This window comes from Carica papaya, chromosome 1, assembly GCF_054855325.1.
Source record: "Carica papaya isolate Zhongbai chromosome 1, ASM5485532v1, whole genome shotgun sequence".
Lineage (NCBI taxonomy): Eukaryota > Viridiplantae > Streptophyta > Magnoliopsida > Brassicales > Caricaceae > Carica > Carica papaya.
Window position 1 is genome coordinate 8,485,303 of NC_142309.1, and position 21,678 is coordinate 8,506,980.

The 21,678-nt window shown below is 34.8% G+C and overlaps 1 protein-coding gene across 1 annotated transcript; it reads left to right on the plus strand.

The window, feature by feature from the left end:
• Nucleotides 1–10,092: 10,092 nt before the first annotated feature.
• On the plus strand, nt 10,093–17,260 carry LOC110813791 (uncharacterized). Its single transcript, XM_022041054.2, has 13 exons — nt 10,093–10,397; nt 10,785–11,290; nt 11,537–11,603; nt 11,800–12,207; nt 13,959–14,089; nt 14,158–14,266; nt 14,350–14,495; nt 14,612–14,685; nt 14,793–14,910; nt 15,014–15,213; nt 15,298–16,475; nt 16,558–16,838; nt 16,934–17,260. Exons 1-13 carry the CDS (start codon nt 10,374–10,376, stop codon nt 16,956–16,958), a joined length of 3,267 nt encoding a protein of 1,088 aa, XP_021896746.1. The 5' UTR covers nt 10,093–10,373; the 3' UTR covers nt 16,959–17,260.
• Nucleotides 17,261–21,678: the final 4,418 nt, after the last annotated feature.

Below are 21,678 nucleotides of genomic sequence, written 5' to 3' on the forward strand. Positions count from 1 at the left end.
TTCCTTTTCCTATTATTTTCCTTTGACTTGTCTTTTTACCTTCATTTTCTTAGATTATTCCCAAAGTTTGTATCTATTTTACCATAAACATCTTATTTTATTTGACTCATAATTCATTTAATTAATTTATCATATTTTTCCTATTTAGGTATTTTTAATTTATAACTTAATTTCTCTTCTTTCGTTCTTCATAAAATTTTAATATTCGTTTTTTTCTTGTCTTTCCAATCAGTCCGAATACCTCATTTCCCGCCTATTTATCTTCTCTTTAATCACATTTAAAATTCCTTTTGTCAATTATCTTTTTATATCTTTATATATACATAGATAAGCTTATATATACCTATATATATTACAACTCACACACATACAATATCTTTCCTCATGTAAATTTGTCTTCATATGTCCATTTTCACATAATTAGATATATATACTATATAATAGCATATATATATTTATATATATAATACCATAATATGTAAACAAGTATGCACATATATTCTTAGTATACATTATTTATTTATTTATATATAGCCAACATATATTTCATATAAGCATACATGCATAGGCATATAGGAGATAATCTGTATGCACCTACTGCATGCATACACACATAATTATACATATGCATTAACCTACATATATATATATATATTGTATATCATCAAGCAAGTATATATAAACGTATCCATAGACACCCTTACAATATATATATATATATATGTATAAATACATCCTTCTGCACACACAACCAGCAGCATATTTCATTCTCCGGCACGACTCCCTCTCTGTCGGCCATCACTCTCTCTCTTTTTTGCTCTCTGCGTTTTCTGGCTCGACCGAAGGGAAGGGAGGGCATTTATATACTCGTACTTTAAATTGTTCAACCGTTCGATCTTTATCTCTGTGGCGGAACGGGAGCCATCCGATTGCCCTTCATGGAGGGCAATGCGGTATCTCCTGTTCCGGTTATATTGCAGCCGTCCGATTCCTTTCTTTAAGTTAATTGGGACCTTTCAATGTTTGGCCGCTGGATCATTTTGATTTTGAATCGTGGCCGTTTGTTTCCGGGTCAACAAAAACCGTGCGTGGCTGACCACGCGTCTGGCCTGCTGGCGTGGCTGGCATGCGTCCCGCTTTTTTTTGGCTCGCGAACAGGTCAGCTTGTTGATGTGGCCCAAGTTTCCTGAATTGCACTTTCACCCCTAAAAAACCCAACGTTCTTCCATTTGAATCCTTATCTAATTATAGAATTATTCCTGACTTGAAATATTTATTTCAACTAGGTCCGATTTTTATAGTTTAGTTAAATTTTCAAGATTTCATTAGTTTTTATAGTTTCTTAGCTTCCCCTAAAATTTCAAAGGTACCTCCTAATGTATAAGTAATTATTAAAATATGTATTCAAGTAAAAATTTCATTTGTTATTGCATCGGAATGTTCCAAAATCGAGGAAGTTACGAATTTTTAAAATTGGAGATTATAGAAAATGATGAATTACTTGAATAATGGATTTCTATTTACATTTTTAATTATTTGACTAACTTCTGGCTACTAAACTAGTTAATTTTGTAGCAGCCCCGAAAATTCATAATGAAATGTATATTAAAAATATCAAATGCGGAAGCGAAGTCAAAATTTGAATAACATCCCTTACACTAAAACAAAAAACGTGCTCACAAAATATAAAAGATCAAACTACCTAAAGGAGAAACTTGAAAGTAAAAGCTACGAATGTGACTATGGAGTCTTTAGGCGTCCCCTTCGTCGTCGTCCTGCGGAACCGGCTCGAGAACGATGTCCTCTTGATCTGAAAAGATTAAATAAGGAATGAGCTACACTAGTCCAGTAAAGACATCACGATATCTCACCGTCACGGAGGTAAAGGTGGGTAGAAAACACAAATAGACCAATGGAGCATAGTTTACAACAAATTCTTTTATCGATAATAAAATCTTTGCCATTCACTTACCTCGGTGAAATTTATAAAACAATATACGAAAGCAATAACATCATTATCATCATGAAACCATATATATAAACTGTATAACATAATACCTATCAAACTTTTCGTAATTCAATCGTTACACAACATATTTTCCTCATTTACCAGCCCACTGGTATCCATGGGGATCCATAGGGGTCCCACTACCCGTTAACCCTTAACACTTGAAATCATATTCCAGGGCCGTCCCCATACCCCGTCCGGTATGGGCGCCAAACCATAGACCTCATTACCCCGTCCGGTATGAGGGTGAAACGGGCCGTCCCCATACCCCGTCTGGTATGGGCGCCAAACCATAGACCTCATTAACCCGTCCGGTATGAGGGTGAAACGGGCCGTCCCCATACCCCGTCCGGTATGGGCGCCAAAACACATAAGATCTCCATACCCCGTCCGGTATGGGAGACCACAATCCCGGTAGGGTTCCCTACGGACCCGGTCCGTCCACCATCTCCCAAGATATCTAGTCAGGCTGACCACATTATACAATTTCTATTTTCATAATCTTTCATTCTCTTTTTCCTCAGTCAGCATCATTAATCCACATACAAACGAGCAAATAGTAATTTATGCCAAACAGACAACATACAGTATCAATATCCCAGTCATTCAACCCATAATCAATAAAACAGTACAATATGCACACGAAACTATAAAATGAAAACATCAAACCTCATACTGCATTTAAAACTGTAAAACAGGCCAAATAACAGTTAACCGACAAACACACTAGACTCGGCCTCCATTAGCGACCTTAAGCAATTTCACACATTCGTTGATTCATGAAATACCGTTTTATCATTTATTGAACTTTAAAACCGTGATAGAAAATAGGGTGAGGGGTCCTTACTCGTTTCGGGGTCCGAACACGGCTTCACAGTGCGCTTGCAGGCTGTCCCTAATTTTCCTGAATTTTTTCCAGGGAACTGAAACGCACTACTGGTACCTGCACGTGTTCCAAAAAATCCCAAATTAGGCCTAGGGCCCCTTTCGGCCAATATCGCAACTCCGGCACGGCGGCTCCGCCGTGCTCCGGCGACGGCGGTTTACCTCGGGTTGGCCGTTTTCGGCCGTTTCCAGCCGAATTCGGCCACACTCGCATTGGTTCCTGCGATAAAACAACCCTACGACCCTCGGGGGGCCGAAAATTTACGGAAAACCGAAGCTTACCGGCGGCGGTGCTCTCGGGTGCGGCGGCTCTCCGGTGAAGTTCGTGTTTTGGTGATTCGGCTCTGATTAACCTGTAGAGAAAAGAATGGTGATCACGGTGATATAAAAATTGCATTAAACGGAGGCTGGGAAGGGCCTCATCGGAGGCAAAAACCGAGAAGGGGCACGGCGGCGCCGCTGGCTTTCGGCCGTGTTTTCCTGCCGTTTGGCCGGGATTTTGGCTCCGATTTGGCCACTGGGGAAATCAGCGTGGAAAAACGAGTCGGGAATATGAAATTTACCTCGATCGGCGGTCGGAAATTCCTCCGGTGCGGCGGCGGGTGGCGGCGGCCGGCTTCTGGTTCGTCTTCTCCGGCGAGGGCAGGCGGCTAGGGTTTGGGGTCTGGTGTGGGGGTCTTATTTATACTCTTTTGCCTTTTGATCTCAGCCGTCCATTTTGTTTAAATCTGGGCCGTCCGATCGCGCGCACGCGGATCGCCAACGTGGCTCGTCCCCGGTCGACGTGGTTTTGCCACGTGGCAGGTCCTGGTTGGCCAGGCCTGCTGACGTGGCACACACCTTTTTTTTTTTTTTTCCTTCTTCAATTTTCCGGGCGCTACAAATTTATAACCTACACGTAATAAACTTGTTTTAGATAGTAAAATTGCATAATTTAAATTAAAATTGAAGAAGTAATGAATTTTTGAAAATTAAAGATTTCGTAGAAATGTGAATTGCACATCAGTGGAATTTTGGTTGAATTTTTTTTTTCTTAGCCAAATTCTAGCACCACTCAAGGGTATGTAACTATAACTGCGCATAAATTTTTTTTTTTTTTTTTTTTTGTAAAACACTAAAATTACATGATTTACAAAAACTAAAAGAGTTATGAATTTCTAAATAATTAGATATACTAAATTATGTGAATAAATTCTAGCCAGGCTCTTGAATCTCCCTCTTCCAGTAATTTTAATTAATTCACTTCTTCCAAATTAGGGTTTCGTATGTGTATGCAAATTCAGTTTATGATTTGGTCTTTGCTTAAGGAATTGAATCCCTAAATTTGATTGTACGTTATGAGAGTGCGAAAATTTAAATCTCAAATTTAGTGGACAATTTTAGAAGTTCAATAAATTTTAAATTAAGGTTTGATAAGCTAACATTCCTAGATCCCCTTTAGATTGAAAAATCATGCATTAGGAGTTTCATCAACATTCATATGCATTGTTAAATTTTTAGATATTTATTTGACATTTTGAAACGAGTAGTACTTTAAAGAAGTTTCGGCATTTTCTTGGAAAAAAATTGAATTTTTCATTGCACCTGAAAATAATCTTGAGCATATTCTAGTATTTATGACCCATAGAATTTTTCTTTTTGATTTTATTAAATTATGTAATTATTAATGAATTTCAATTTATTTATGATTATATAACTCTTCTGAGAATATTGATTTTAATTATTTCTTTTGTAATCTATCAAGCTTATTATATACTTGAGAGAATATTTGATGAAATTATTTGCTTTTGATGAGTATATGGACCAATTGATAAGTTTGATTTTTAAATTCCCAGTCTAGCTATGATTTGATCATAACAATGAAAGTGAAAAATGGTATTGTCAGAAACATATTTTTTTTTTACACCTATGCTACAATGTTTAAATATGATTTTAAAAACTGTGATACTTTTAATTAAATTTTTTTACTACTTGATATGTATATCTTAAATATTGATTTTATCACTTTCTATCTTGTCAATATAATTTTATTAATTTGCAAGTAGTAATGTAGATAAAAATAAAATAAATAATTATTAGTTAACAGATTTTAAAATTATTTTAATGTTTTATTTTTGTCTTGTATATTAAGTATATTTTGATTCAACTAGTTTAAGTTTTTTTATTATTAAATGAGATGTGATTGTTTTTTTATACATATTCTAATGAATTAAATGAAAACAGAAAGTTAGAATGTGTAAATGAATGAGGAATACCAAATTAGTATATGTTATGTTAACTTTATCTAATTGAGTAGCCATCTGATCCAGATGGTTGGGCTTTATTATTTTCGAATCACCAACACAACTATTCTCTACTACTGGTCAGTAAGTCTCTCTGACCTAGGCCAATCAACATCATATTATTACACGATATACAAACTTTAAAATTGTCATGCATTTAGATAGACCTCCAGCTTTCCTCACAGCATACATTCATCTATTTGACATGCTAGTCTTAACACTGGTCATCACTAGGACAAACAAAAAGTTTACATAAATAGATATCCAAATCAAGAAAGTTCACCGAATGATTCTGGAAGAACTAACAACTTCACAGTGCATAGTATTGTTAATTGGGTTGACGGTAAAATGAAATTTTATTATGAGTTTAAAGCTTTTTATCAGAATCATAAAACTCTAAAATGAAATTTCTAAGTTGAGAAATAAGGGCATAAAGCTCGGTATAGAGTGAGTGGCTGCAACTTCTGGTGGATATGCTTGTTCATATTGGTGTTTGTCCAGAATTCTAAGAGTTTGTTTGACTCTATTATATGCCTAAAATATTAATAATATTATACATACATATTTTACGTTTTGGCCGACATAATTATTTATATTGTATGTGAATTTCGGGCAAACCATAAAAGATGTGTGACCATAAACCAATTAATTTATAATAGATACAAAAACAAACTTCTTTTGCATGATATGTGTTTTTGGAGCAAATGAATTTATTTAAAAAAATCATTACAGAAATTTTATATACTGTATATATTGCTACTAAAATCTAATATGATTTGATTCAATTCTATAATAAAATGATGGAACCTTTTCTATAATATCATAAATCAATAATAATGAGTAACACCATTTAATTTCAATTGTGTAATTTGTTGCATTTGAAACCTTTTTTTCCTTTAACTCTACCATTTTTGCTGTCTTTTTTTCACAAAATAAAATTAAAAATAATTTCTTTTTTAAATCAGGTATCACAACTAGTGCTTATAATTTTATTATTATAATAAACTTATAAGATAAAACCAAATAAATACATATAACTGATTTAATAGAAGTCACAAATTTTTGTTCGTACCATGTTTGGGTTTTCGTAAAGAAACTAATAATGCATGAGTGTTTTAGGGGAAAAAATGGTAATATTATCTAGTTTATTCGTAAGATTTAAAATTAGAATTAACCCAGAAAACCAAACCTCTCCCTTCTCCCTCCATATATACACAAATATTTTCAATGTGTTGTTTCTATGTTCTCTTCTTCTTCTCTAAAGACACAATCGCCCAAGATTTTTATTATTAATCCATTCACCACCGTTATCTCTTTGCTTTCAAATTCAATTTACTATTTCTACAGTGATGCGTTTCAAATTCAAATTTGTACCATCCCTCCTATCATCATATGCTTAAGCTCCGGCAATGCAAGAATCCCCCAAGCCTCTAATGGTCAGCCATAGCTGCATAAAGAAACAAGCTCGAAAAGGTCATGTGCCGATTTACATCGACAAAAAATGCAAATATTTCAAAGTTTTGATGAAGTTTTTCTATCCCTCCTGCATTCCAAGAACTCTTCGAGAAGTTCATAGATGATGGTGATTTTTTTTGATCCTAAGATCGATAAATCTTTGGTTCTCGAATGTAAAGTTGAGTTCTGTGATCTATTATTAAAATTTGATAAAGAGAATTTGATTTGAATTTTTTCTCTTTTCTTCAATTTCTTTAATAATAAATTTAATTAATAAATATAATTTGACATTTCATTTAAAAACTTTTTAAGAATATTACGAAGAACGATAATTTTTTTTTAATCTTAAAATTAATTAACCTCTTGGTTCTTGAATCTACTTGGTACAATTGGCCAAAAAGAGAACTTGGTACAATTTTTTTTTTCTTTTTTCTTATCTTTTTAATTTAATTGGTAGATTTAGTATGAGCTTTAGGTTAGTTTGTTTCAATTTCTTTCTTCAGTGTCAAATTTTCTCTTTCTCATCTTCAATGTCAAACTTGTTTCTTGGATGAAAAGATTAGCCGCATGAGTAATTGATATTTCAATTAATTTCTTCCTAAATGACTTTTTTTTATGTGTTCAAATGAATATAATAAAATGAACAAGAGCTATACATTTGTTTACTACAAAAAAAAAAAAAAAAAAAAGTGAAGTAAGATTGTAGTGAATGTTACTTAAAAATATATATATAATAAATATATTTGGTTTATTTTAAAATTTTTATGATGTGTGAATTTAAGTCATGAAATTTAAAATAAAATATGTGTATTAAAAATGTCAAATGCGGAAAAGAAGTCAAAATTTCGATTAACATCCCTTACACTAAAACTAAAAACGTGCTCAAAATATAAAAGATCAAACTAACTAAAAGAGAGACTCGAAAGTAAAAGCTTTGAATATGACTATGGAGTCTTTAGGCGTCCCCTTCGTCGTCTTCCTGCGCGACGGGCTCGGGAACAATGTCTTCCTGATCTGAAATGATTAAATAAGGGATGAGCTACACTAGCCCAGTAAAGACATCACGATATCTCACCGTCACGGAGGTAAAGGTGGGTAGAAAACACAAAAAGACCAATGGAACATGATTTACAACAAATCCTTTTATTAATAATAAAACATTTACCATCCACTTACCTCGGCGAAATTCATAAAACATACGAAAGCAATAATATTATCATCATCATGAAATCATATAAACTGTATAACATAATACTTATCACGCCTTTTGTAATTCAATCATTACACAACATATTTTCCTCATTTACCAGCCTACTAGTATCCATGGGGATCCATAGGGGTCCCGCTACCCGTTAACCCTTAACACTTGAAATCAGATTCCAGGGCCGTCTCCATACCCCGTCCGGTATGGGCACCAAAATTATAAACCTCATTACCCCGTCCGGTATGAGGGTGAAACGGGCCGTCCCCATACCCCGTCCGGTATGGGCGCCAAAACACATAAGGTCTCCATACCCCATCCGGTATGGGAGACCACAATCCCGGTAGGGTTCCCTATGGACCCGGTCCGTCCACCATCTCCCAGGATATCTAGTCAGGCTGACCACATTATACAATTATCAATTTACATAATCTTTCATTCTCCTTTTCCTCAGTCAGCATCAGCAATTTACATACAAACAAGCAAACAGTAATTTATGTCAAACAAGACAACATACAGCATCGGTTTCTCAGTCATTCAACCCATAATCAATAAAATAGTAAAATATGCACGCGAAACAATGAAATGAAAACATCAGACCTCATACTGCATTTAAAACTGTAAAATATGCCAAATAACAGTTAACCGACAAACACACTAGACTCGGGCTCCATTAGCGACCTTAAGCAATTTCACACATTCGTTGATTCAAGAATTACCATTTTATCATTATTGAACTTTAATACCGTGATAGGAAATAGGGTGAGGGGTCCTTACTCGTTTCGGGGTCCGAATACGGCTTCACAGTGCGCCTACAGGCTGTCCCTAATTTTTCCTGAATTTTTCCTGGGGAACTGAAACGCACTACTGGTACCTGCACGTGTTCCAAAAAATTTCAAATTAGGCCCAGGGCCCCTTTTTGGCCAATATCGCAATTCCGGCACGGCGGCTCCGCCGTGCTCCGGCGCAAGCGGCGGCGATTCGCCTCGGGTTGGCCATTTTCGATCGTTTCCGGCCGAATTCGGCCACACTTGCATCGGTCCCTGCGATAAAACAACCCTAGGGCCCTCGGGGGGCCAAAAAATTACGGAAAGCTGAAGCTTACCGGCGGCGGTGCTCTCGGGTGCGGCGGCTCTCCGGTAAGGTTCATGTTTTGGTGATTCGGCTCCGATCAACCTGTAGAGAAAAGAATGGTGATCACGGTGATATAAAAATTGCATCAAACGGAGGCCGGGAAGGGCCTCATCGGAGGTAAAAACCGAGGAGGGGCGCAGCGGCACTGCTGGGTTTCGGCCGTTTGGCCGGGATTTTGACTCTGATTTGGCCACAAGGGAAATCAGCGTGGAAAAACGAGTCGGGAGTATGAAATTTACCTCGATCGGCGGTCGGAAATCTCCCCGGTGCTGCGGCGGGTGGCGGCGGCCGGCTTCTCCGGCGTCTGGTTCGTCTTCTCCGGCGAGGGCAGGCGGCTAGGGTCTTTGTGGTCAGGTGTGGGGGTTCTATTTATACCCTTTTGCTTTTTGATCTTAGCCGTGCATTTTGATTTAATCTGAACCGTCTGTTTTTGATTTAATCTGGGCCGTCCGTGCGCACGCTTGATCTGGGCCGTCCGATCGCGCGTACGCGGATTACCAACGTGGCCCGTCTCCGATCGACGTGGTCTTGCCACGTGACAGGTCCTGGTTGGCCAAAACTGCTGACTGGGTCTGCTGACGTAACACTCTTTTTTTTTTTAAACTTAATAAAAATAATTAATAATAAAATAATAAAATTTCCCAATTTTTCGGGCGTTACAATGTTACTTAAAAATATAAATATATAATAAATATATTTGGTTTATTTTAAAATTTTTATGATGTGTGAATTTAAGTCATGAAATTGTATCATATCTTTTTATTAAAAAATTGTATTTACGTGTGATATTGTAATGAGTTTGTATTTATTGGTGTTTAATTGATAAAATTAATGGAAGTTATTTTTTATTTATTTATTAAACCCAACCCAAAAAAAAAAGCATTACTACGACACCCAGCCAGCTCGGCATTCTCCTGCCACCAGCAGCTATTTCTAGCTTTCTGACACGTGTCAATATTACATTTGGTGTGTTTCGTTTCCCCAAATTAGACTCATCTTTTCTCCACGAAACCGTCCCCACAGGGGGCAATTTAGTCAAAATGTAATTAGGGATTGGACTTCAAGCAAATTTTAAATCTAGTTAATTATTCATACCAAATCCGCTCGTATAAATACCACCATCAACGTCTCTGTCGTTTCAGCTTGCAACTGCAAGAGTTTCCGCCTTTTCTCTCTCCACTTTTCTACTGTTTTATCAAACAAAAAATGCAGAACATCTTTAATGGCAATTAGGCTCTTATAGTATATTCTCTTCTTTAAGGCCTACCTTCTGGAGTAGGATTATGCTTGCTCTTTGGTAAGTCGGGGATTTCTTGTGCAGAATATTTCAATTTGGTGTAAACAATGTGCACATTGTTGGCGGAGCAGTGATACGAAGTTGATTTCAACCTCAAATTAGGGTTTGCTGATGGATCTGGTGAAAGACTTTACGGTGAGCTGGATTAATATACATTTTGCAAAATTCAGTGATAATGTTTCAATTTTTAAGTTGTACCTCTTTTAAGGATAAAAAGATTCTCAGTGATAAAAACAAAACCGAGCAGCTTTCCATGTCATAGTTCTTTCCGTTTTTTTAGAGGTTTCTGTGAAACTTTTGGCATTTTCTCGGAATCTCCCCTTTTTTCTCATGGTGAAACCTTCCTTTCATAATATTCATGCGTGTAGAATAGGTACTTGATCTCCTGTATATTGACGTTTCTGCAAATATCTTGCTGTATTTTTCAAGTTTTTCATGCTTTACTGCGAATTTTGGGGAGAAGCACGCTTGTTTTTTGAGTATCCTCATTTTATATAAAATGTACCATTTAACTGATCACAGGAGACTGGAAGACTCGATTTAAAAGAGTTCTTCAAGTCGCTTCCGAAATGCTCCGATCCTAGTTTTCCCCTTCAAAAAGCTTCTTCACCTGATGCCAATCTTCAGAATTGGACACCAGCAGAAGCAGTCAATATCACTGAGTTAGAACACAGCTTCTTCAAATCAATACTTGAAGATGACAAACCTCTTTTCTTAGATACCGCAAAGCTATTCGTCACCGAAAGAGGTTCTACCATAGACCGAAGCGTGGCGTCAAAGCTTCTTCACTCATGCTGCGCATATGACTCAATCGACTGCACCACATCACTCATCAATGGCGAGCTAGGAGCTGTACCATTGGTGAACGAGGTGGACCCATCGGCAGGGCTGTCGCCGCTGCACGTGGCAGCTGAGGCGCACGCGGTACGGTGCGTAGAGCTGCTGTTGAAGAAGCGCGCGCGTACAGACCTTAGGACCAGAGACGGTCGCGGCCTGCTTCCTCTGGAGCTGTCACTCTCTGGTAGGAGGTAAGGCTCGACAAACTAGCACGTCGTTTTCGTTTTTCTTCTGTTGATATTAGAGGTAAAAGGTTGGTTTCTTTATGATCAAGACTCCACGGAAGAAGCTTGGCCTTTTTTGACAAATTCTGCCTTTTCTTTACCCTCCTTGCGTTTTGTTTGTCCTATTAGGCTACTATACTATTTCATTGCATTTATATCTGCCTTCCGAATTATAGTTTATAACAGCCATCTCCATGGTATCTCTTTTCTCAGAATGGATGTGAGTTGGAATCCGGATGACTACTCAGTAAAACACTTGGTGGATCTGCTTCGCAAAAAGGTTCGTCGACATTCTCGAGAATGAAACTCTCACAGCGTCTTGTGCTGTCTTCACGAGAAAAACCATGAACGAGTAAAAAAAGAACAGAAGAACTGGAGTCTGGTCAAAGGAGGAGTTTTATTAATTTTCCAAATATAACAAACCTCTATGCAGCGTTTTATCCTTAAAATGCCTAGTTTGACTGTTCCTTCCACAGGATTTGACCGCGGTAAAGCTTCTAACAGAAAAAAGAAAGGAGGTCGACGAGGTGGCATACGCAAACGCCATTGATGGGCGAATAGTCCCATTAGCTGCTTTACTCATAGTAGCAGCAGAGAAGGTTATCGACGCGGATATAGAGTTGCAAGACGCCGATTTGGGTCCCAAACAGAAGACGACAATATATGAATGCGTGATTAAGGAAGCGTTATCATTGGGCCGAGCAACAACGACGTCGTCAGGAGCCGCCATACGTACCTGCGCTCCTTCGAGAGACCAGTCTTCGGTGAAAAGAAAGCTTTTGCTTTGCGAGATGGAGTTGCTGCAGATCTTTGGTGCTGGAACTGCCGCTCAAACCGGTGTTACGGAGAAGAAGCTGATGTCACCATTAATCCGGGGAACGCAGGTAAGAAAAAAAAAAAAAGTAGCTTTATTTATTATTCTCTCGTTTCTGTAGTGGCCCCAGTATTTGTTTTAGAGGTTCGTTATTCCATTTTGTTAGCAGCATTTTATTTATATATTAGTTTTAATTATTTATTTTCAGTAAATTAAATTTTTTTTACAAAGTTTGTCAAAAATTTATTATATTGTACTAATTATTTATTTTAAGTAAATTACAAAACTAGAAAAGTAATTGAAGGCTTCAGAAAATAAAAAATGACAACATAGTATTGAGAATGATAATATATCAGGTCTCGTTTTTCTTTTTAAAAAATAGTAAATTAAAGCATGATGACACCGTAATATTTAGTTTTGGAATTATCTTCTTAAGAAAAACATATTAGAATCGTAGAATAAAAAACAAACATGTATTAGTTAGAATTAGAAGAACCCTTTCATTTTTTATTTTTCATTTTTATTAATTTCTGTTGAAATATTTTTAAAAGAACTATAAGAGGTTTTAAATTTCAAATTTAATTAAAGAAAAAATGTATAATTGATAAATAATACAATTACAATAAATATCAGTATATGGTCCATGCGGTATAATTGATATTTGCGCAATTAGCAATAAAAATGATTTATTCGGTAAAAATAGTTTTAATGTGAAAATGTTTTTAATTAATTATGTTATAAAATTAGTAATAATGTTGAAATGACAAAAAGTACATGATAATAAAAAGCTTAGTAATAAAAATTGTTTCAATAATATTATTCTTTATTGTAAATAAATATTAAATTTAAATTATTATTATTTAATTTAGATATAAAATTTTTTATAATAAAATAATATTTTATTTTTATCTCAAAAAAAAAAATTGATCCATTAATTTATTAAGTAAATATAAACTCAATAGACATATTTATTATCTTAAAGCATAATCTACTTATTTTTAAATTTTTGATTTTATTTTTATCAAAAACTAAAATAAGTTCTGATTAACTAAGAAAACTTCAGTTATTGAATGTTTTATAAGAATTTTGCTTTTCGACGGGGGAAACGGAAGGTGGATCTAAATCAGAGTTACGTATGAAGATTGGATGGTTAAAAGTAATTTAAGAAAGGAAAATGCAACTTGGTTAGTCTATTTTGAAGTGCCTATAGACATAAGCTTTACTGGTTTTTTTGTAAGCCATGCATATTTCTTATTTACTGCAAGTAAAAGCTGAACAGAAGATATTTAACTTAATTTAGTTTATTTTTATTAAATCTTTTTAAACTATTTTACTTCATTTTACTACGTCAGAATATTTTATATTTTATATTTTATATTTTATATTTATGTGTAATTCATATATTTATCTATACCCATTACGATTATATATTTATAAAGTAATCAATAAAAAATATACATATTTTTCTAAAAATATTTAAAAATAATATTTCAAACTCTATCATCATTTTTGCTTTTATACAATTATTTTTAACTAATTTGTTTATTTTTTATGAATAAAATTTGAAAAAGTAAAAATTACAAAATATTTTTATGTCCAAAAATCTGAAATTGGACAAAAAAAAAATTAGCTTGTATATATTATATTTCTCAAAAATTGTATTCCTAATGTGTATATGAATATTGTTATACTGATTTTAAATATTTTTATTTTATATTCATATTAGATTTTTAATTAAATATTAAACATACAAATATTTTCATATTTGGTTATATGATATGCAACCAAAGATTTCTGGACTTCTCCTTTCTCTACATGTAGGATGGAGATGAAGCTGTCATTGAGCTGCTCCTGGAGACAAACATTAATATAAATGATACGGATGCTGAAGGAAACTCTGCACTTCATTGGTCTCTCAAGATGTCATGGGGATCACTTACGGACCAGATGAAGTATTTTTTTTTCTCCCTTCTTCGTAAATGTTTATGCAGAAACATATTGATATATTAATGTCGTCCAGAATTATATGGCTTCTTCTGAAGCATGGTGCTCGAGTGACACAAAGAAATAAGTTGGGGTTAACGGCGTTTCACTTTGCTGCTGCTAATGGTAATTCACAGGCACTTCAGGTATACTTCATGTTTTCTCTCAGCGGTCTCTTGTTTTTTCTTCTCCACTTCGGTTTTACTTTTTCCTTATATTGAGCCTGCAGCTCCTTCTTCTGGAAAGCCCAGATGGCATCAACTCTAAGACAGAGATGAAAGAGACTCCTCTGTTTTTTGCCGTTAAGAATGACCACATGGACTGTGCTGAGTTGCTTCTACAGAGGGGAGCAGACAGTGAAGTGTTCAATTTGCGGTGTGAAACTATAAAGTCTTATGGGTCAAGCAAATTATTCTTCTCCCAGGGGACATAATATGGCTAACTTTTTATTCTTTACTCTTTCTGTTGCTTATCATTGTTATCAATTACAGTAGACAGAGGCCCTTAGAATTAGCAAAGTCACAAGATATGCGTTTCATGCTAAATCCAACAAATATTAGTTTCAGTAAGTTTAAATGCAAACATATTCTGACTAATACTGAATATGATATAACTTTCAAGAAGCGAAGTTTATCTAATTTCTTTGTTTCTTGTTTTCGCAATAATCTACAGTGAAGCGTGGTTCTCCCATTCAACAGAAACATCCTGATTGGTTGCGTGCTGATGAGGCTGTTTCAGACACATTTGATGCACTTTTCCCCACGACAGATGATGACACCGCCTTTGAAAGGTGATTATCCTGCTTGAAGCCACCAGCTTAAACTTTGCTGTTTTATGATATTTTTCTTTTTGTATATATGAACTCATAATCCTGGTCTGCTGCTGGATTCTAGAAACTCTTCGAACAAGAAGACAGAGATTTGCAAATATTTTGAATCTCCAACAGGATGCATCAGAGGATCAAAATGCTTGTTTGCTCATGGTCAGGAGGAGCTTCGGCAGAAGCAGGGAACTCATACAGTTCATTGTCCTTCCGTGCAAGAGCTTAAACGGAAAATTTTTGTTGGAGGTCTTCCTTCGTCGTTGGACTCCGGTTAGAATCTTCTGGCTATATTTAACAATTGTAGTCATGTTGAGTTCGAATATCCTGATTTCTCTCATCCACTTTCTGGAGCAGATTCACTGGGAAAATTTTTTGGAGAACAATTTGGATCCGTGGAAGATGCCGTGGTAATTGGAAATCAGACAAGAGATCATAGACAGTCTCGAGGATTTGGGTTTGTCACCTTCAAGCATGAGAGATCTGTCTCAGATGCTGTTCAAGCACATTATGTGAGCATTATGGGCAAGAAAGTTGAGATCAAGAGTGCAATCCGGAAGTCGGTGCTGCTGAATGAATCCAAGAAACTGTCACTTCGACGATACGGGCAAGAAGAGAGGAACAAGAATCAACTGCAAGGACAGACATGCAATGAGGATACAACAGATATGCCTGGTTGGTACACCAAAGAAGAGGCTAAATCTGAGACCATTTCCTGGGCTGATAGGTTGCTTCAGGGGCAGCCAAACTCGTGTAGTTCTGAACTTAAAACACAAGGTTTTGTGCATGAAAATATGCCATCATGGTTCAAAACTTTCAGGAAATGGCTTCCCTCTATGTTGGAGAATGTATCAAGGGATGGAAAAGAAGAAGAATATCCCCTCTCATCTTTGAAAGCTGATTTCAAGGCCACGTTTGGCCTGGAGCTCAATCATGCCTCTCTTGGCTACCCAAAGCTTAGTGACTTCATGAGATATATTTCAGATCTTTGTCAGATGAAAGTGGTTCCCATTGGTAGACGTGGACCTGCCACACACATGGTACTCTTACCTAGCCTCCCTAAGCCTCCATCACGACGGTGTGAGCCTCTGAAATTGCTCTGTCCCTCTTATGCTGCACCAGCTGATGTCAGTGGAAATGGTGATTCTAATGACTCCAAATGCCCTCAGGACCTTCTGTTGGTGTCTGGTGAAAATATTAGCAGTTACAGTACCAGCATTGAGATTGGGAGCCCATCCGAAGAAGTTCCTGATGAGAACTACGCTCAGAAAAAGAATTCTACTCTGAAGGATACAGCCCATAGTGCATCCTCAAGGTTTCTACAGTTCTTAAAGCCAGAATCACTCGGCAATGCTCAAGAATTATCATACAATAAAAGAAATGTGGTAAGTGGAGATGATGATGACAGAGGAGGAATTGAAGCGTCTAACGGAAGAAAATGTGGAGATTGGCAGAGGCATTCAGTTCTTGAGACCCTTGCGAGAAAACAGAACAGCAAGTCTAAGTTTTTTCTTCGTGAATATGATTTTTATAAGGTGAGATGAGCTAAACTTGTTACATTTATGCAATTTGAGCATTGAAGCATGTTACTTATTTGTTGTTGGATGGTGTATGCAGCGTTATAAAGCAAGCATCTTCCGAGGGAAGTGCTTCTGTTGCGAGCAGTCCGAATTATTGTGGGCTAATTTTCCCTGTCAACACCTAGTGTGGTGCAGTGATTGCAAACTACATGCTGAAAGAGCGGCCAGAGATCTGGATCACAGATGTGTAGTATGTGATGTAGAAGTCCAGAAGATTATTTTGGACCCATCAAAGGGATATTACCAGCACCAGCCTCTATATAAAGATGTCCCAAATGATGATGAGTTCCCACCTTTTAGTGCTACTGATATCCGAATGTGAGTTTATGTCTACAAAATGATAAAACAGAAATCTTTATTTTTTCCCACTCTAGTGCCTTTTATTTTCCATTTTCTCTCTGGCTTTCTTGCAGTTCATTAAGGAAGAAATCTCTTTGAAATGGTGACTAATAAGGTGGTCGCAGTTACAGTGTTGTGTGTGGATAGAAGAGAAGGAAAGAGTAGATAGAAGAGACTTTAGACAATAGGGGCATGGGCAAATTGGAGTCTCCTTGCCCATAAAACTTTAAAAACTCATAGTTATTAAAAAAATATGTGATCATAGTTACTAGTGGTGAAAACAGATGCCTGATTGTAAGTAGGTTAGCCTCATGTCCAGTTGTTTGGCTGAACTTCGATGAAAGGATTGTGTATATAGTTGAAAGATTTGGATTTCAATAATCTCATGCATATTGTTACAATGATTTTTTTTTGGGTCAGGAGCATATTGCTATAATATTAATTTATAGCAATTATATTTTGGAGGATTGGAAGTTGTTAGAGTGGAATAAGTATAGTCTTCTAAAAAGAAACTGTTATTGCTTTTAATTCCATTAATTTACATTTTCCTTCAGAGCCAGCATTGGTTTTGTGTTGGGAAGAACATGTTTCAATCTCACTAGAACATCCTTCTAAACATAAACCACTTCTTTCTCTTATCTCCTTTCCTACATCCCCTTTCCTTCAATCTCACTAAGCTTTACTCCAACCTGCAAACAGATAAAAATTAGAATAAATTCCGGGCAACTCCCTTTCCCTTATTTTTAGCTCTTCCTTTAGCTGGAATTCCAAAGCTACTTTTGCAGCTCATTTCCAGGATAAGCGATTGTTTGACAAGCAGAAGACCCTAATGCTTCTCCTGTTGTTGCCCTTCAGCTTAAGCTTTTAAATCCATGTGTATAAATCTTGACCACGATTCACTCTCATTTTTGCTACTCATCTGCCAAAACGTCCATTTCTCTTCTTATGTTGACAAATGATACTCGTCCCAGTTTCCATCAAATTCGTGATTTCATTTCCCACCATATTTAGCCTCCATAGATAAGCACTTTTGACTACCTAGGATACCACTACCGCAGAGAATTTTGTATGTTTTCCTGCTATTTTATTAAAGAACTGAAAGTGCCTATTTATAGGCTTCCAAACAGCTGAAAAACCTAAAAATTCTCAACTAAATCCAAATTTTATATCATTATCTACAACTCAACCAAGCTGAAATTAATCTAATTTTCGATAACTAAAATAAGCACATGTCAATTTGAATCAACCTTCATCACTCGCCCTTGATTTAGAATTGCACACTCCAAGCTAATGTTTCAAGTAGACGTGCTTTTCACAAGAAAGCAATTGTGTGAGAATATCAGCTATCTCCTCATTGTGTTACAGTACTGTAGATTGATCAGCCCTTTTGCCACGAGCTGTCCAGTGAAGTGAACTTGGATATCTATATGCTTTGTTCTTCCATGGTAGGCTGGATTCTTAGCCATGCAATTTCTTTCATCTTGTCCTTGATTAAGGTCTGTAAGGAACCATCGTAACCATACAACTTGACATGCCGATGAACTTGCTGCTACATTTTGAAAGTTAGATGAAGATAAAGTTGTTGCTTCTTGCTTCTTCTAGCTCCAAGAAGTGGCTCTTGATCCCAAATAGAAAATATATTCTTCTATTTCCAAACAGTCAGCCCAGTTATTTTCAATGAATCTGCACTATTGAAACTTGAAACTTGAAACATGGTAATACCACAAACCAAAATCTATTGTTCCAGCAATATAACACAAGATCCTTCTTCCATCTCCTAAATGAAGTTATGCAGGACAATGCATAAACCTTGAAATAACTCCAAGCCATATCATGTTTTGGTATGAGTAAATATAGCAAGCCATCAACCACGCTTCTGAAGTAACTTGAGTTACTTGTTTTGTGTCACCTTATTGATGTACTTTCCCACTTAAATTCAAAGTCATGGCTTGAGTTTTACAATTCAGTATGTTAAATCTCTTACGAAGGTCAGTTGCATATTTCCTTTGTGCACCAAGAACTACATTTTCAACTTGAATCACTTCCAAATTAAGGAAATATTGCAAAAGACCCAAATCTAATATTTGAAGTTTGTTCCTCGTAAAAGTTTAAAGAAACAAGAACTCAGTATAAATTATGTCATGCATCTTCAGATAAAATGTGGGTTCATTCTGGCTTTTTTGAAAGCCATTTTGAAGATATCAAATAATTTTTATCTTAATCAAATTAACAAATATACAAATAAGTAGAATTATATTGTTAAGATAAAATGAAGAGTAAGATTCAATATCAATCTCATCGTATCGACAAAGCCGAAGGAAAAAAGTTTAAAAGGCCTTTCCTCAAAATGGCGGCATTTTGCTGAAGGCTTTAATTACTCTCTCCAAAAACGTTGTCAGTTCGAAGAAAAGAGGCTCGAGCTGGGCTTTTCAAGCCTAGCCTGAGGAGGGATGTGAAAGACTGGGCTCTTTTTGAGCCCAGCCCATTTGAGAATGAAAAAAGTAAAAAAGAAGAAGGAAATAAAATAGAAAAAAAAAATGAAGAAAGAAAAAAGAAAGGGGGAAAGGGGAAAGCAATGTGAACTAAATACATGCATCATGGTACGTTTTGGAATTATATATTGCAAATTAAATTCTGGTATTATTAATTTGAGATATTTTAATTATCCTATACTGAAAATTTTCTTATTTTTCCACCAATCCTTTTATTGCAATTACAATATTTAGTTTTTATAAAATGATATTTTATAAAACGAATCTCTAACATATATGTACATTATAAATATAAAGTCAATTAAATCTTATAATTTCTAATAGATACGCATACTACAAATATAGAACCAATCAAATTTTATAATAAATAATTTAGATTTTTTTTAGAATTATATATATCTTTATTGTCTAATGTGATTTTTATCTACCTTAGCACAATTAAGAAGAAAATATAACTCAATTACTTTCAACCAGATGAAGAATGGATTGTCGAAGAAAGCAAGTTAACTAACCATTTTCTATTTAGTTAATATAGGTATTATCATTTATAGTTTTTACTGTGTTCAACATGAGGTTTAATGTTTTCTAATAGAAGTCTAACAAGTCATAATGGAATTCAAGGGGATGTGCAAGATCAAGCATGACCAAGAAATGCTAGGCCAGGAAGCATTCTTCGAAGAAAAGCACACAAAAATCAAGGATCAATTAAAAAAATACGTAAGAATAGTCGTGATAGTAAAATTATATTAATGATATTAGAACGTCTAGTCAAAGAGTTCTCGAGCAGTCAAAAAATTAAAAAAATATTTTTAAAAAAAAGTTAAAAAATTTAAAAGATTTTCGATGTATGATCCAATAATTTATAAAAAAATATGCAAGAACTTAAAGATAAAGTTAAAACAAATTCTGAAAATTCACAAGAAGTTCGAAAAGATATCCAGAAAAATGGTGAAGACAACAACCAAAATTTAGTGCAAACCAAGCGATGAATATTCATGGAATTATGGTTTGAGAGATGACTTTGCTTAGAAATGATAATAATATCAATAATGGAACTAACCTTAGTGATTAATATCTTTTTTTAATTGAATAAATGTGGTTTAATATTAAAATTTAAGCATTAGATTGATATTTAGCTCATTTGTTAATTTTGAATTATTTAATTTTAAGTTTCTATGCATTTGTATTTAAAAGAGTAGAGTAGATATGTTTAAACATTCTCAAAAAAATTAATAACTTTTATATAAAATAACAAAAAATTAACTAATAAAAAAGTCACTAAAATAAATTAAAATAAAGACGAATTGTATAAATGAAATTGTACGTTTAATTTAAAAAATAAAACAAGTATTTAAAAAATATCATTCTCAAAAATAATAAAATAAGATCCACAAAAGGAAAAAAAATACAAAGCATGCATAAAAAAAGAAACTTCTAAAGATAAAAAAAAATGGAATTCAAGTAGTCATAATCCCAAAGACCCCCAAAAAAAAAAAAAAAAGAGAAAAAAAAAATGAAGAACTCTAGTAACCAATTAAAGGAGGAATATGAAGTAACATGTCTCTTGATTTTCTTCATCTATGCAATTAGACTCAATAATTCATTTCTATATAAAATTAATTCAATTAAAATTAACAATAATTATTTGTCAACATAATTTATAAAACAAATATTAGATAAATTATGTTACAAAAGTACATAAACTTCATCTATGTTTTTTCTCATTTTTGCTTTAGTAACATATAATACATATTTATTACTTATGAACTTTTTAGGTTTTATTCTATGTAATTTGAAAAAACTCTTACATTATTTGAAAAAGCATTTAAAAGTTTCTAACTTGTCATAGAATTAAGAATAATACCATATAATGTGAAACAACTTTTTCATCCTCAATGTATTTTTTAGATAACTACTCAAATATAAAAATGTATGCATTAATAGATATTACCACTATAAAAATCTAATCTGATCCGCAGATTTAAAGATCATAATTATCAATATTCATTCAAATTCAAACTTCCAGATATATGTAAACTAAAGAGATAGACTTCATCTATTCTACATTTTAAAATGCACAACAAACTTCTTATTGTATAAAGCTGCTACCGAAAATGGGAAGCTGTAGTATTTTTGATCAAGTCTTAACAGCTTAAAATGGTATCAGAGCAATCAATCTGGATTGACCATTTTCAAAAACTCAACTTGCAACCTCACCATCTCCCTCAAAACCTCAATCAGCTTCTTCTCCATCTCCATCCCGTCTACCTTAACAACTTCCAAGCACCTGGCAATAAGCCTCTAGTGTACCAACACACACGCCAAAA